The sequence below is a fragment of the Ambystoma mexicanum genome, chromosome 9 (assembly GCF_040938575.1).
Source record: "Ambystoma mexicanum isolate Mex_15411 chromosome 9, UKY_AmexF1_1, whole genome shotgun sequence".
Taxonomy (NCBI): domain Eukaryota; kingdom Metazoa; phylum Chordata; class Amphibia; order Caudata; family Ambystomatidae; genus Ambystoma; species Ambystoma mexicanum.
This window is the reverse complement of record NC_090931.1, coordinates 1,197,366,930-1,197,384,820: the sequence shown is the minus strand read 5'-3', so window position 1 is coordinate 1,197,384,820 and position 17,891 is coordinate 1,197,366,930. Positions and strand designations below refer to the sequence as shown.

At 45.5% G+C, this 17,891-nt stretch overlaps 1 protein-coding gene across 3 annotated transcripts in view; it reads left to right on the top strand.

Annotated features, from left to right (window-relative positions):
• Window positions 1-17,891, top strand: part of HNMT (histamine N-methyltransferase) — a 288,374-nt gene that overhangs the window by 114,423 nt on the left and 156,060 nt on the right. For all 3 annotated transcript variants that reach the window (XM_069616534.1, XM_069616533.1, XM_069616535.1), the window contains exon 3: window positions 16,372-16,424. In XM_069616534.1, coding sequence (XP_069472635.1) covers window positions 16,372-16,424 — 53 coding nt within the window. The remainder of the gene's footprint in view (window positions 1-16,371; window positions 16,425-17,891) is intronic.

Below are 17,891 nucleotides of genomic sequence, written 5' to 3'. Positions count from 1 at the left end.
TATTTTATGTGACTTTTAGAGTGCGCTATGTATGTGGACGTTCTCCTGGACATGTGTTTCTGTTGCACTATGTGGACACATGGTACTTCACATGATTGGCCATTGTGGATTTAGCATTGTTTTATTTGGCCCACCTACCTGATTCTTCGGTTGTCTGCACTCCTTTCTCCATCCCTCCGACTCCCTCTATACTCTCCATTCCAATGGTGGAGGCACAGATTTCTTCCCAGGGGGTCAACTTGATGGGTGATTCCGATCCTCCCCCGGTTGCTGTGGCAATGTTACGGTTGGCTGATAGTATGCTCCGTACGCGTATCCGCAAGTCGTCCCATCGCTTTCTGCATTGCTGTGGGTTGCGGGGTGCGGTCCCCACTGCACTTACCCGCTGTGCCACCAGGGCCCATATGGCCTTCTTGTTCGCAAGTGCCGTCCTGGTCATTTGCGTCGAGAAGACGACGGCAGCATTCTCCTGGAGGGTCTCTGTGAGCACGGTGAGTTCCTCATGGGAGAAGTGGACCTGCCGCTTGCGGTCGCACGCTTTTTTAGCAACTTTTCCCATTTTGTTTGTTTTAACTAGGGTGGCTAACGGGTTGGGATGTGTCTCAGTGTCGGATTTTTGATGGTTGTGTTGGGATTCTGATTTTATAGGTGTACGGCGTGCTGTTTCCCGTTCCGGCCCCATGTTTTTACTTCCGTTTCCGTATATTTACGGTCACCGTATTTTGCGATTACCGCTCATTACGGTGACCGCTATGATGGGTGGCGGAATTGCACCTAGGGCGCCGTACGACGGCGGTGAGGGGCGTTTTGGGGACATTTCCGCCATCGCGGACTTTGCACTTCCGCCATGGCGTAATGCTCGTGCCCGATGGGTCAGAATTAGCCGCACTTTACTCCATCGTGCAATGGCGGAAACGCTATTTACGCTATGGCGGTCAGGTCAGTTACTTTCCGCCAGGGTCGTAATGAGGGCCAAAGTCAGAGTGTCAGAAGAGTCTTCAGGGAGCCAGGACAGCGAATGTCAATTTGGCAAAGTCTAGGGCTGCTGAGGTACTTCTTTGTAGATTAGCACAAAAGTCTTGCACAATGTTAAAGAGAGTTTTGTTGTAAAATGAATCGCTGTTGGGCCACATGCTGGGAGGCTTGTGAGAAGCAAAGATGCAAGCAACTCAGCAAAGGGCCGCCAATGCAAGTATCCAGTGAGAGCAAGCGAGCTACACACAACAAGAGGTAAGTACCCCTTAGTTCACAGTGCCTTGAGTCTGAAGAAAAGGTTCCAGCTGGCTTCTGTTCCTGTTGTAGTCCTGCAGATCCTGTTGTTCCTGGCACTCAGTCCTGGATACAAGAGGGAGGATGTCTGGGAACTCCGGCACTATGGTTTGAAGGTCGGCAGCAGCAATGGTCACAATTCAGACCAGCGGCACATTGCGGTTTCAGCTACTCGCAAATAGCACCACCGCGGTTCTTGGACACCTTGTGGACTTTCCTTGCTTCTGGGGTTCATCACTCTGTTGAGGTGGCTCAGGCTTCATGAGTCCTGCTTCGAGGGAGTCTGGAGGATCTTCCTGGAGCTTGGGTCCGGCTTAAAGGTGATACACTCGATTCTGGTGTTCCTGTCCCTGTTCCTGTTCTTGCAGCAGCAATGAAGTACAGCCAGCAGAGAGAGGGGTTCCAGTCGAGTTTGTCTTGGGGCTGATTGGTCCCACCAACCAAAGGGGGAAGTGGTCCTTGCAGGGCTTCTCTATTCGATTAGAAATTCAGAGTTTCAGCAATGCAGCAGGGCTTCACCGGGCAAATCAATGGTCTAGGAGGTTACAGTACGTTTTCCTTCAGTTTCTTCGATTCCTTCCTTCCAGTGGTCGACTCTGCCTTCCTTGCGAAAGACCTCGCATTTTATGCAAGTTTCTCCCATTAATTTGCAGCCTAACTGTCACTCACACAGCATGGTGGCTGTCCAAGAAGGACAGCCAGCTGGCCAATGCCTTTGGGCACATTCCTGTAACCAAGGAGACTAACCACAGGGAGTTTTGGGAACCTCCCTCACGCCCTGCCCTGCCAGACACACTGGAGTCAGAAGCAGGCTTCACCAGTGAATCCCGCCAAAGACAAAATGAACAAAGGGACCAAACCTGGTTTGGCGCGCATAGTAAATCTCAAGGACCTTTCCAATAAGAAATGGCAGAAAAAGATGACCGGCCATTTTGACAAAATGGGCACTCATGGGTGCAATACTGCAGCTGAGGATTCTGCCTGTGGTAAAAATGCACAATGGTAGGAAAAAGTAAACCACTGCCACCAGCCATTAATTATAGAAATGGGAACATAAAACTGTTACATGAGAAGGTAGACAAGGGGGATACTAAGTAACCCCAGCAGCACTGTATGTAAGATAATGTGTTCTGGGTCTACAAAGAGAAAAAGGTAAGCAAAGTAAATTTCTCTTTTCTACTCTTGGTAACAGTAGTTTATCCAAGAGAAGGTATTTAAACCTTGGCAGAAATCCAAAGGATTTCTCTGTGACACTGCACTGAGGGTGCTGTGTGTCACAATGTAAAACGATGATGCCTGTGGAGTTTGTTAGACTCCAAAACCAAAAGAAACACAGGGTTCAAATCAAATAAAAATACATGAGAGAGTGGGAAAAAGGTCTCACTCTCTCCAGGATAAAAATGTAAAGTCCTAAAGTCCTGCAAAAGAGCTGGGGCTCTCTTAGGTAAAAGGGAATTAAAACAGAATGGAGAGTTCTTCCTAAAACTCGTCCCCCCAGACTAAAGGACAGAAGGATTTAATCCACTCCTGGATGAATCTCTTAATCCCGTTGGTCATACTTTCTGGAGAAACCATCAGCATTTTGGTGATTACAGCCTGACCTGTATTCTATGGTGAAATCAAACCCTTGGAGGCTGATTGACCATCATAACAATTTAGGATTCTCCCCCTTCATCTGCATTAACCATCTCAAGGGTTGTGGTCTGTTTGAATTACAAAAGTAGATCCATACAAGTATGGTCTAAACTTCTTCAAAGACCACACAATGGCAAAACACTCACGTTCAATAGTTGCCCACCGTGTGTCACGGTTCTTCAGTTTCCTACTGATGAAGCAGATAGGGTGTACCCTGCGTTTCTCATCCAGCTGACTCAAAAGTCCACCTACTCCTGTATTTGAAGCATCAGTTTGTACAATAAAGGATTGGTTGTAGTCAGGAGCTCTCAAGACTGGAGCTTGACAAAGGGCTTTCTTAAATCCTTCAAAGGCTTGAGTGCACTCCTCATTCCACCTGACCTTCTTGTGAAATTTGGGTGAGGAGATCACATTCAATGGAGAAGCTATGGTCCCATAGTTCTCACTGAAGTTCCTATAGTAACCAGTGAGACCTAGAAAGGCTCTGACTTGGGTTTCAGTAGTAGGGGTGGCCCAGTCTTGTACAGCCTGTAGTTTTCTAGGCAATGGCCTTATTTCACTTCCTACTGCCTCATGTCCAAGCTAGACCACTTTGCTCTGACCAATTTGACATTTGCTCTTCTTTATGGTCAGATGGGACTGTTCAAGAGCGTGCAAAACATATCCAAGTGGGTCAAGGTGTTCTTCAAAAGTGGGGCTGAACACTGCAATGCCATCCAAGCATGCCATGCAGAGGTCCTCCATCCCATTCAGAACTTGATTCACCAACCTCTGGAATGTAGCAGTTGCATTTTTGCATCCAAAAGGTATAACCTTCAACTGGTAGAGGCTTCCTGGGGTAAAAAATGCAGTTTTCTCCTTGGCATGGTTTGTCAGAGCTATTTGCTAATAGCCTGATGTTAGGTCAAATCTACTGAGGAAATTGGCTGAACCAAATTTGTCCACCGGTTTATCTGTCCTAGGTAAAGGATGAGCATCAGTCGTGGTGACTGCATTAAGAGCTCTATAATCCACACAGTATCTCAACTCCTTGGATCCTGCCTTTGGTACTAGTACTAGGACTAGCCCATGGACTTGTAGATGGCTCTATTACCTCAAGATCAAGCATCTTCTTGACCTCTTCCTTTATGTGGGTTCCTACATGGTCTGATATTCCGTGACCCTTGCTTTTGACAGGGAGACAGTCACCAGAGATTAAATCATGCTGGCCCCAAGGGGTGAAGCCTGATTTTAGCGAAAACAGGGAGGCAAACTGATCTTCGCACTCCTCCTGTTTTTGCAGAGTCAGATCAGAAGAGAGATTAACTCCTATTTTTCCATCTGAAGGCTGTCCCCTGAGGAGGTCAGGTAGAGGCTCACTCCCCTCCTCCTCTTGATCAGATGCTTAGAGCAAAGCTCCTAGTACTGGTCTGGATACATATTCCTTTAGGCGGTTAGTGTGAAAGACCCAAGGGGCCTCCTTGGGATTTCCCAAGTCCACCAAGTAATTGACCTCTCCAAGTTTGTCCACAACCTTGAAGGGTCCAATCCATTTGTCCTGTAAGGCCTTCTGCCTTGTAGGTACCATAACTAGAACCAGCTGGTCTGGAGTAAACTCCACCATGTTGGCCTCTGGTCATGCTAATATTCAGAGCCTGACCTGCTTTCAAGTTATCTGAAGCTTCTGTCATAATTTGTGCCATTCTCCTTCGGAGACCTAGCACATAGTCAGGGACTCTCACTGGCTTGAGGGCAGGAGCACTCTCCAACTTTTACTTGAACAGGGTCCAACGACCTCTAAACGGATGACCATAGAGCAGCTCAAAGGGGCTGAAACCAACCCCTTACAGAGGGACGTCTCTATAAGCAAAGAGAAGGCATGGCAGCAGACGGTCCCACTTACTTCTAAGGGGTTCATCTAAAGCACCAATCATGCTCTTCATAGTTCTATTAAACCTCTCCACCAACCCATTGGTTTGTGGATGGTAGGTTGTTGAGAACGTGTAGGCCACTCCACAGTTTTACCACATGGTCTGCCTGTAGTGGGATATAGAATCGGACCCCTGTCTGAGATGACCTCCTTAGGAAAACCAACCCTGGTAAAAATAGCAAGGAGGGCCTTAGCCACTGCCTGAGCAGTAACAGTCCTCATAGGTATGGCTTTAGGATACCTGGTAGCATGGTCTACCATAACCAATATAAATCACTTGCCTGAAGATGTGGGAGGGTCAGGGGAACCAACAATGTCAATCTCTACCCTCTCAAAAGGAGCTCCCACCACTGGGCGAGCCACCAAGGGTGCCACATTATTGGCTCCACTCTTGCCAGATGTCTGACAAGTGTGACAGCTTCTACAGAATGTATCTACATCAGACCCCATCTTGTGCCAGTAGAAATACAGAGCTATCCTCTCTTGGTGTTCTTAAAACTTAAGTGACCAGCCAGAGGGATCTCATGGGCTAACTGTAGAAACTGGAATCTCACCACCCGGGGCATTACAAGTCTTCTGTAGTCTCCTGGGGTAGATTCTATAGACTCACTGTAAAGGATGCCATCCTCCCAGTACAGCATGTGCTTCCCTGGCTCTTGCCCTTCAATCTGGGAAGCTGCCTCTTGGCAAAGTCCTTCAAGTGTAGGACACTCTCTTTGACCTATGCTGCTGTCTGCCCTAGAGGCTCCACCTTCTGCAAGCAAAGTCTGCAGCTCAGGATGGTCTGTAGGATCCAGATCTCCAACATATGGAAGGGCTTCTTCCAGCTCTGTTTCACCAGTAGCTTATTCACAACTTTCTGGTTGATCCTCCCACTCAGCCTCAGCTGGTGGAGGGGTCACAGGTATGACCCTGGACTGTCCTCTCGGGATTGTGCTTGTCCTTTGTACAGGTGTGATACCTTTCTCCTTTCCTGAGACCCTGGGTTTCCCCTTTGTCTCTTTCTTTGGCCTGGAATTAGAAGGGTGTCCTTCCTGAGGACTGTGGGGTTATAGGTACCTATGTAACCTCCCATTGAGGGTCATCTAAAGTTGCCTCTCTGGCCAACCTAGTCTGCTCCTGCTTCCTTTTACTGGTAGGCCTGGGGGTGCTTGATACAACTTCATGAGTCTTTAAGTCATTCCCCAGCAGGACCCTCCCAGGCACCTCATTTTGTACACTGACAGGTATTCTTACAGTCATATTATTGCACTGGATGAGCGCTAGCAGTATTGGAACCATCTGGATTGGGCCTCCAGCATGTTTAGTGGGACCTTTGGGTGCCTAAGCAACATCCTCAGGTTTGGAAAAAACTTTCATCAACCACTGTAATGCAGGCCCCAGTGTCTCTAATGGCAGGGTCCCCTGACCATTCATAAGTACACTGTCCTGGTAATATTCTTTTGTGTTATCTGGAATGGAGTTGTACACATTCACATTCTGCTGTTCCCACAGACACAGGGACACTAAAGAAACACTGGCTGAGACTCCAATGGGGTCTTAAGCCAGTAGTTGAAAGTTACCACCTTCCATATTGTTATGGAGAATTCTCAGAAATGTGCTAATTCCCTCTACCTTAGACACCCCCAGCAACCTTGCTGGATTTTGTGAACTTGATTTTTGTTAACCTAGAGAGAGTGAGACCTTTTTTTCCCACTCTCTCATGTATTTTAATGTGATTTTGAATTCTGTGTTTGTTTTGGCTATGGAGTCTGACAAACTCCATAGGCATCATCTTTTACATTGTGTCACACAGCACCTTCAGTGCAGTGGCAGAGGGATGTCTTCAAGATTACCCAATGGTTTAAATTCCTTCTCTGGGATAAACTACTGATTCCCAGAGCAGTAAAGGGAAATTCACTACCTTTGTAACTTTCTAGATCCAGCACACACTATCTTACAATAGGGTGCTGGATGGGTTACTTAGTATCTCCCTTGTCTATCTTCTCATGTACCAGTTTTTATGTTACCCTTTCCTCACTGAATGTCTGGTGGCAGTGGTTTACTTTTTCTATCAGTGAGTGTTTTTACTGCGGGCTGCGTTCGTAGCCACCATAAAGCAGCCATGGGTGCCATTTTTGTCAAAATGGCCCGGTCTTCTTTTTTCGCCATTTCTTTGTGGAAAGGTCCTTCTTGAGATTTACTCTGCGCGCCAAACCATGTTTGGGCCCTTTGTTCATTTTGCCTCTGGTGGGATTCACGAGTGAAGCCTGCCTTTGGCTCCAGGGTGTCTGGCGGGGGGAGGAAGTAAGGGAGGTGCCCGAAACTCCCTGTGCTTAGTCTCCTAGGAGACAGGAATGCACTCTTAGGTGATAGTCCGGCTGGCTGTCCGGCGAGGACAGCCACCATGCTGGGTGACTGACAGCTATGCTGGAATGAATTTGAGAAACCTGCATAAAAGGCGAGGCTTTTTGGCTTGGAAGGCAGAGTCTGCCACTGGACGAAGGAATCCGAAGAAGAACCTGAAGACTGTTGGGTTGCCCGGTGAAGCCCTGCTGCTGTGCTGAAACTGCAAATTCGTATCGACAGAGAAGCCCCTGCAAGGACGACTTCTACCTTTTCAGTTGGTGAGACCAATCAACTCCAAACTAAGCCACCTGGACATCCTCTCAGAGCTGGCTGAATTTCCACTGCAGTCGCTGCTGGAACCAAATAGCCAGGGAGAGGAACACCAGTTTGTGTGCGTTGCTTTTAAGCTGGCCAAGAGCTCCAGGAAGATCCTCCGGACTCCCAGGAAGCAGGACTGAATGAGCCTGAGTCCCCTCAACAGAGTGCGGAACCCCAGAAAGCCTATCTCGACAGCCAGGAACCGCAGTGTTGATATTTGGGGTAGACGCAAGGAGCTGAAACACTGAAGTGCCACTTGTTTGAAGTTTGCCGATTGCGAGCGGTGACCGAACCATTGTAGTGCAGGAGACCCCAGAAGTCCTCCCCCTTGTCCCCACGACTGAGGCCCAGGAACACCTGGATCTGCAGAGCTGCATAGGAACAGAAGTAATCCGCTGCAATTTTCTTCAACCTTAAGGTACTGTAAATTCTGAGAGAACTTACCTCTTGTTTTGCCACCTTGCTTGTCCTCGTTGGACACTTGTCTCGGTTGCCTCTGCAGAGTTGCTGACAGCTTCTTTACCTCACAAGCCTAATCAGCTTGTGGCCCTACTTTGAATTTCTTCTTATTCTACAAAGACTTCTAAAACATTGTTTAAGACTTTTACTTACCTGCAAGAAGTGTTTCAGTTCACCTTGACTTTTGCTAACTTAACATTGGCTGGCCTGGCTCCCTGAATGACTCTTCTCTCCTCTGCTTAGGTGTTGTGTCTTCCTTCCAGGAAGGAGTTAACTAACTTTGCATTGGGGGTAACCAAAAGCACTAACCTGCTTCAGAATAGTTGTGTGAGCTCTTGTGTTGTTCTCCATAACCTTTTTCCTTTGACATATTCCTACATCTGATTCTAAATGCAACAGTGATATATTAATGTCCCCAGCACTCCAACTATTGAAGTCAACTGAGGGTGTAGGCAGTGTCTGTGGGCCATCCCAAATGGTATTCGCTGATTTAGAAATCTGAAGAGTGTCTTATTTCTTTAAGTGTATTTGAGTGTTACTGTTATATTGCCCCTTCTTAAGAAGGCTTACACTGACTGTTAAATGCATTAATACTTGTTTAATCAAGAAACCTTGTGTGTAAGAGTTTATTTGAATACTTGTCACTGTGAATCTCTGTGTAACTCCCCTGCAGCTCACATTGACCCCTCTTGAGATAAGCCTGGCTGTTCAACACGCTACCAACCTGTGTAGTACAGACTTATACCAAAGCTTGGGTTTCTATTAACAGGAGGTAGGGTTGTTGTAGTGCACCCAAAGGGTACTGCATACAATCTTGCCTAACACATTTGAACTTTTCCCTCGGGGATGAAGGCTAAAGAGGCTGTGTGGACCCCTGAAGGTTTACCCTTGCATCTGGGATCTTTCACATGATCAGTTGACTCTCAAGCATAACATTTACCAAATGTTCTTTGGAATGGGGGCTTATGCTGACATCCCTCTGGTTTAGCATAGGTTTCACTAGACTGACCTGGTTTCCCATGGGGTTTACCATTCTTATGTTTGTGGCCCTCTTTTGGATGGTTGGATTTAGAATACTCTTTTCCCTCTTTCTTCTGCTGCTTTCCCTCATCCTTCTTGTGAGTGGCCCCAGAATCATTGTCAGTGGCCCCGTTGGCTACCCAGAAGTCAGCAGCCTTTGCTGACTTTTTGGTATCAATCTCATTTGAATCAGCCAAGTGCTGTCTCAGCTCAGGAGAGCAGGCATCAAAAATAGATTGTAATAAAAACAGATTTCTCATTCCTTCAAAGGTGTTCACTCTGTAACCCTAACCCAACCATCTAAGTTTTTCAAACATTCACACACCCAGGTAGCCCAAGGGGTACGATCAGTCTTTTTGAGGGTCCTAAACCTCTTAAAGTACTGGGAAGGAGTTTTCCCAAATCTGGCTATCAAGGCCAGCTTCACATTCTCATACTCCTGTCTTTCAGGTTCACCCACCTCCATTACAGAATTAATTGCACTCTGGGGTAGCCTAGACAAAATCCAGGGAATTAACTCATTCCCTTTGACACCCTGAATCCCATGGTTGTACTCAAAGGCACCCAACCAATCCAAAATATCACGTTTCACATCATACATACTCACAGCTTCTTTAGGCAGGCAGGGCCTCTTGGGACTGGAAGACCTAGAGGACCCTGGGAGGAAAGGAGTTTCAATAGAAAATATTTTCATATCAATAGCATGCTGTATTTCCTTTTCCCTGAGTTTGATGTTCTGATGTTTGGCTTCAGTTTGAGCTTTCATCCTTTTAAATTCCAATTCTAGTCTCATTGTTTCAAGAGACACATACTCTGGACTAAGTGTTGGACCTTGTGGGGCGCCAGTGGACATGGCTTGAGGCAAAAGGGCAGGCTTTGGCAAAGAGGAGCTCCTATCCTGGGACTCCTCTACCTCATCTGACTCCTCCTGTACAGTAGAGTTAGATTCTGAACTGCCGCCCTCTTTATCATTTTCCACATTTCTTCGGTTAGTAGGTGTTGCAGGCCTACTACCCAAACTTTTATGATTCAACAACCTTGTAATCAATACATTTTTCTTTCCTGTTACAGTAAGATTCCTGACTTTACACATTTCTTTCTGTTGATCTACTGTTAAAATGTTCAGGGCTTTCTGACTGAAGTTATCCATATTTGGCAGTAAATGCCAGATAATGGAGAACAATGGAGTCCGGGTCGTAAAAGGGATCGATAGAAGAAGTCATGTGACGGAGGCTAGAAGATCCCTCCACTGGCTTAGAGTTGACGAGAGAATCCTCTTTAAGTCCATGAGTCTAGTACACAGATGTTTGTACGGAGTGGCTTCATCCTACCTTAGAACCAAATACACACAATACATCCCTATTAGGGCTTTAAGATCTCAAACATCTGGCAAGCTACAGATACCCCAGGCATCCTGAAATACGGGTGCCGCGAAATCTTTTCCGGTCCGTGCAGCTCAGCAGTGGAACAATCTTCCAGGTACTTTGAGAGCAGAGCCTAACCTGTTAATCTTTAGGGAAAACCTAAAGACTCATCTCTTCAAAAAAAGTGCCACCCCTAGTTCCCACCTAGCGTTCTGCCTAACTCTAATTTTTTCTCTCTGCGCCCTGATGTCTGCGGGCTTCCGACACATTACAAACAAATAAATAAATAAATAAAAAATGTTACAATTGCTTTTCTAATGGAACGTATACTTGTGGGGGTTTAGTTGATCACAAGCAAAGCAAAATACTCAATGTAACAACCTTACAATAGATCCTCACCATCTGCCATCAGTGTTAGGCAAGATTGTATGTAGTAACCCTGTGGGAGACTAGACCAGCCTTGTCCTCTTAGCAGTAGGTAACCCAACCTTTGGTATAGGCCTGCACTACACAAGTTGGTAGAGTGACTGAGCAACCATGCTTATCTCAAGAGGGGTCCATGTGAGCTGTAGGGTTGTAACATAGTTTCACAGTGACAGGTATTCAAAAAACACTTATACTCAAGGATTCTTGATAAAATAATGATTTATTAATTTAACAGTCAGTTTTAAAATAAGCCTTTAGAAGGAAGCAATATGCAACACTTAAAATATACTCCAACAATACACTCCTTCAGTTCAATAAAGTAAGTAGATACCCTTTTGGGATGGCACACAGATATTCCTACATATTAGGTGACGTCAATAGTTAGGACACTGTGGACATTAATATATCACTTTTCACACTTAAATGGTAATACTGAAGTTGTGGCAAAAAGGAAAAGGTTAGGGAAGGAAACAATGGTTAACAAGTTTCTCCAACGGGTAAGCACTTTTAGAATCCCCCAATGCAATATAGATTAACCCTTTCCCAGCTATACAAGTAAGGTATATATGACTTTCTGAACGGACAGTTAAACACAAAGTCAGAGGGTCAGAAGAGTCTTCAGGGAACCAGGAAAGCCAATGTCAATTGAGCAAAGTCTAGGGGAGCTGAGGCCTTTCTTTGAAGATTAGCACAAAAGTCTTGCACAATGTTAAAGAGAGTTTTGTTGTAAAAAGAATCACTGTTGGGCCACAATCTGGGAGGCTTGTTGGAAGCAAAGATGCAAGCAACTCTGCAAAGGGCCGCCAATGCAAGTCTCCAATGAGAGCAAGCGAGCTACACACAACAAGAGGTAAGTACCCCTTAGTTCACAATACCTTGAGTCTGTAGAAATGGTTCCTGCTGGCTTCTGTTCCTGTTGTAGTCCTGCAGATCCTGTTGTTCCTGTTGTTCCTGGGCCTCAGTCGTGGGGACAAGAGAGAGGATGTCTGGGGACTCCTGCACTACGGTTTGAAAGTCGGCGGCAGCAATGGGTACAATTCAGACCAGCAGCACTTTGCGGTTTCAGCTACTCGCAAATAACACTGCCGTGGTTCTTGGACACCTTGTGGACTTTCTTTGCTTCTGGGGTCCAGCACTCTGTTGAGGTGGCTCAGGCTTGGTGAGTCCTGCTTTGAGAGAGTCCGGAAGATATTCCTGGAGCTCCGGTCTGTCTTAAAGGTGATGCACTCGATTCTGGTGTTCCCGTCCCCTGGCACTCAGTTCCTGCAGCAGCAATGAAGTACAACCAGCAGAGAGAGGGGTTCCAGTCGAGTTCGTCTTGGGGCTGATTGGTCCCACCAACCCAAGGGGGGAAGTCGTCCTTGCAGGGCTTCTCTAGTCGATTGGAAATTTGGAGTTTCAGCAATGCAGCAGAGCTTCACCGGGCAAACTAACAGTCCAGGAGGTTACAGCAAGCTTCTTCTTCGGTAAATCTAAAGAAGGACCTTTCCAACAAGAAATGGCAAAAAAAGAAGACCGGTGCCATTTTGTCAAAATGGGCACCGATGTGTGCAATACTGCAGCTGAGGATTCAGCCTGCGGTAAAAACGCACAATGGTAGGAAAAAGTAAACCACTTCCACCAGCCATTAATTATAGAAAGGGTAACATAAAATAGTTACATGAGAAGGTAGACAAAGGGGATACTAAGTAACCCCAGCAGCACTGTATGTAAGATGGTGTGTGCTGGGTCTACAAAGAGAAAAAGGTAAGTAAAGTCAATTTCACTTTACTTCTCTTGGAAACAGTAGTTTATCCAAGAGAAGGTATTTAAACCTCTGCAGAAATCCAAAGGACTTCTCTGTTACCACCTTCAATATGGAAGGTGGTAACTTTCAACTACTGGCTTAAGACCCCATTGGAGTCTCAGCCAGTGTTTCTTTAGTGTCCCTGTGTCTGTGGGAACAGCAGAATGTGAATGTGTACAACTCCATTCCAGATAACACAAAAGAATATTACCAGGACAGTGTACTTATGAATGGTCAGGGGACCCTGCCATTAGAGACACTACACTGAGGGATGTTGTGTGTCACACTGTAAGAAGATGAGGCCTAAGGAGTTTGTCAGACTCCAAAACCAAAAGAAACACAGGGTTCAAATCAAATAAAAATGCATGAGAGAGTGGGAAAAAGGACTCACTCTCTTCAGGATAAAAATTAAAAGTCCTGAAGTCCAGCAAAAGAGCTGGAGGTCTCTAAAGGTAGAAGGGAATTAACACGGAATGGAGAATTCTCCCTAACAAATGTTATACTGCCTTGTGGTACCACATTACCTCCCCTTCCAAGGAGGGGCTCCCTGCCTTACCTTTGCGTTATCTTATAATGCCTTACTTTGTAATACCCTACTGAAGTACTCCATTCATAATACACATTTTAACAACAAATAACCTTGACCTCATCCATGTCACACCAATGACCACGCTTCTCCACATACTCGCATCTTTCACACTTCCCCTTGCATCTGTCCTCTACTTGTTATCTCTTACAAGAACCTACTCACATGTGCATGCTCACCCAAACTCCTCCGTCACAGGATTCCAACACCGGCCTGCACTCTCCTGAGAGCCACGCCCCGCTTCAAAGAGCAGAGAGGACTTATCTTAAAATGGCTCCTGCTAAACCATTCAAACGTGTTTTTTCAGGGCCGGTCACTATAGTTGGGCGCGGCTCCATCTGGAGAAGCAGCCTGGAAGCCTCTGTAGGTATGGGGGCGTTGGGATCCCGTCGGGGTCACCAATTGAAGACATGCTCCTAAATGCTCATACTAGAGAGAATACAATCCACTAGGGAAGAAAGGCCCAACAAGATCTTGTAAGGATAACAAGTTTTAATTTCACACGCACATGAGAGCAACAGAAAAGAACTCTGCTGCTAAGAATATTCTGCCAAACAGAGGTACAAGCAGAAACCTTTAAAGGTACACAGCATCATGATGACATAACAATATACAGTAAAATCCTGTGTGGCTGATTGAATGGACCCTATAACAGTGCCACCTTTATCCATAAGGTATGGAAATGTATTGGTTCTAGCCCAGTCTCTCCGTCTTCCATCATGTGGGTGCTCCAGGGCTCTTCTTCTCAAATGGAAGGTCAGAAAACAAATTAATTATACTCCTACTACACAGCTTGTTTTATCACTCATACTGTGCACTTGGCAGGCCTTAAGATGGACACAAAGGAGGTTCTGGGGCACTCTAACCTTCACACACACATATCACTCACTCCCTCCGCGCCACCCGGCTCCAAGTTCTCCACCCTCGTTTCTAACTATAATTTATCCCTCCCAGCACCTCGCAATACAAATCACACGATTGTCTCTTTGCCAATATGCCATGTCCGTCCTTCTTTGAACATTTCAGGACTTGTTACTTTGGGGTTGGTGGTCAAAGGATACCTGGTGCCATGGAATTCGGGGCTCTTAGGGTTTAGTCAGTTATATGGGCTATAATTCGTGGTCACCCAGGAGTGAGCCAAGCCATGCTTTGGCTATTGTGAGATAACATGCACACCAGGTGCCAGTCTGTGATCTCGGCTTTGTAGGGCACATTCCTCTTGGGTGAAAAAACACATCTTTGCAAGACTTTTGGAACAATAAATAGATGTTGTGACGATTGGGGGTCTGAACTGTCCTTCTGGGTGCTCGGGAATGGCTGGGGATTTCTGTGGTCTCGCGAATTTCGGCCAAGTGCATGCAATGCTGCATTTACCGCGCAGGCCTTCCCGTCTACCGATGACTAATAATAACTATGCAAAATAGCGATGCCGCTCGCACCTTTAACCACTCCATGTAGTTAAACTATGTTTTATTATATTAAAATGGGGTCCTGTTAAATGGTAGGGCGTCTTTCTCACTGTCCCCACCCCATCCCTCCTAGCTCATCACAGTGCCCCTAATGCATCTCACCTCACTTTAAAGCGCCTAGGGGTGGCTGCCCCTTTGCAACACCTGTTAAACTTAATGTATTTATTTATTGTGCATTTGTAAGGCGCTTATACATCAAATAAATTGTGTTTCAAATCGCCCACAGGGCAACAGGGAGGGACCATGGGAATGAAAATCGATACAACAATAAAAGATAGAGATGGACCTACTAGGCCATGTGAGTATTCAGAACTTGCAAGTGCAGAGAGAGAGAGAAGGGAAATGGGAGTCGGGGCGGGAACATGCTAGGTGTACAAGAGGGAAGTACTAGGGGGTAGCAGCTGTAAGTGCCAAGGTGAGTGGTCAGCTGCCAATAAATAGTAAGTGCAAGCATATGGTGGCATAGGCCAGTGGGTGCCAATGCAAGTGCTGGTAGTGTGTGCTGGATGAAGGCGATTGGGGGTGGATGCCAGTGCCCAGGAGGACGTATAGGATAGAGTATAAGCAGATTATTCCCAGAGCATTACAGTAATTACTTTAAAGGGACCCAGTCATCACAAAGCCCCAAAAATCCTCAAAGGGTCTCAGGGAGAAGTATGATGGCGTAATCCTTAGATAGGAACCTGCATGTTGAATGTTACCTTAATCTTGAAGTGTCTTCAGGGCCAGTCACTTATCCCTGCTAGAAAACTTTTCTAGTTGGGAGCTGAAGGTCCCTCAATGTTGATCTTTGGGTGTGCTGGTGATTATGTTGTTGGTTGCAACTTGACATATTACCGTGCCCACTCCTCTGTGCTGTGAGATGGCCTGACAGTGGCATAAAGGGTCATACAGGAAAACCTTGTGTCATAGTCTTATGGTAAGTCAGTCAACACATGCACCCCTCTGCAAAGGACCCCTGAGCTGCTCAGGGACCGCATCTCAGCAAATATGTCAGAATAGCAAACAGTGCCCACTCTTCTGGAGTGCCATGCTTGCAACTTATTCAATGATGTGTCCACAGATCCTTTTCATCCTGTTTTAGCTTTTGTTCACTATATAAACTCACCTTTCACATAGTCCATTCTAGAAGAGGCTACCTCTGGCATCCGAGCTTCGCAGTCCTGGTTACTATTAAAAAGTATGCCCTGGCAGAAATATAAAATGTAATTCTGGGTCAAAAAGCCATCACACTTTAACAGGCTCATCACATGGTCAAACACTATGTTATTAACTACTCAGAATCCTCTAAACTGCTTCACATAGACACTTATATTGATGCCAGATACATTTAGAACATACCTTCCTTTCTGGAATCCCAATCTATGGTCCACCGTCATGGATCCACATGCACCAAAGCTATCACCCCATACCTGTCTGTTGCAGTATACCCACTTTCCCATACTCTTATCTTCTCCCTACTCCTTTTCCTCTGCAGAGTAAGGTCTCTATGCACCGCGTGTGGGAACAATAGACTACCTTCCAAACAATCCATGTGCTCCTAGACCACTAAGGTAGGGTCTTGGCGCAATGTACAAGCCTCGTAACATAACATAACGTAAAACAGCATACACTTGTATTTCATGTGAAAAGCAAGAACGCACGAAGAAAGAAAGAAAGCTATCACACTCTCTTCTGGAACTATTCCATTTTTAAAGTTTACATCTTTTATAACTCTTCTTTGCCAACGGTAGATTTTATTTTATTTTTATGTGTTTATCTGAAATAAATAGTGATACTAACAAAATTGCATATTCTTTCAGCATTGGACACGGGAAGACCTCACTCAATGTCTTAGGGATTGGGAGCGGAGCAGGTAATCAATCTACTATTTTGTCAATATTATTAATTTGGCTATGGTGACATGTGGAGATATATTTTGCTAAAATATGGGGATTAGATTGCTTTAATGTTCTTCCCTATAGAGAATTAACTACATTGCAACAATCATAATTAAGCTAGTCATGTTGTGGGTCACTTTGAGCATAGCCAATTACTAAGTCATATAACAAAGCACTGTGAAATGATTTACATATATGAGTCATGCTTGACTTAAATGACCTTCAGCAATGTGATGTGAGATTGTTACTCTGTTTCCCACATTGACATAAAGTAGTACAAAAACCGTACTAGTACTGGGTAGATGAGAAAAATGAAGCGAAACTCAGTAAAAGCATAATCTCAATAACACTAAAGGACTATAATTTAGAAGCAACAGTTAGCATTATTTCATAGCAATGCAAGAAACATATCATACATAGTAACGACGTCTGACAAAGTAGCTCTGCCTTACCAAGATTAAGCATAATAATAATAAATAATAATAATAATTTGGCATTTATATAGCGCTACGAACCCTCAGGTATCTGAGCGCTGCTTATTATTACCCACGGTGTGTGGTGCTCATTTATCGACCTCGGAAGGATGAAAGGCTGAGTTTGGCCCCGCCGGGATTCGAACCTGCGTTAGCAGACTCTGCACTGATGCCAAAGCGAGCGCTCTACTCGCTGTGCCACTTGACCGGCTACTTGTATACAAGCATACTTGTATAGTTTCCCCCCTGCGAGAGAACTACAAGATACACTTGGGGTGTTATACAGTACATCACTTTCTAGTGACGTTTTTACAGTATTTCATCCTTAAAGATGTTGCTATCCTGTCTCTTGCTCATGCCTTTCTTTTTAACCTAGCTACATAACATTTTCTACATGGCCTTTTATTCCTGCCTCAGAGGTTTATACGGTTCTTACAGGAAATATCTCCCTGCTTGCGTAACGCTTTCTGACATGCTATACATTTCTAATTGCACAGCCTAATGGGCATTACGACATCTTAGTTTCAACCAATCAATGACCAGAGGATTACAATGTTCCATTCAAACATGGCTACCACATTTGTTCTTAATACCAAACATGATATTTCATAAATTCCGAATAGGAGCTTGGTAAAATCAATACAATGGGCCTCATTACACGGCAGTAAGGGTTTACCGGTACCGGTATTTTACCGGTACCGGTAAATCCTTACCGCCTTACTACGAGGTCCCTTTGCGGGTTGGTTTTTAACGCCTGCAAAAAGCAGGCGTTAAATTCTCCAACCCGCAAAGGGACCAGGGAGCTAATTACGGTACCGCAATTTGCGGTGCCGTAATTAGCACCTTCCCCATTCCCATTATGCCCTATGGGGCAAAAATGGGAAAGGGGAAGGGCAATGGGGGAAGGGGGAATTACCGCCCCACCAACCTTGGAATAGGGCGGTAATTCCCCTTTCTACAAAGGCGGTG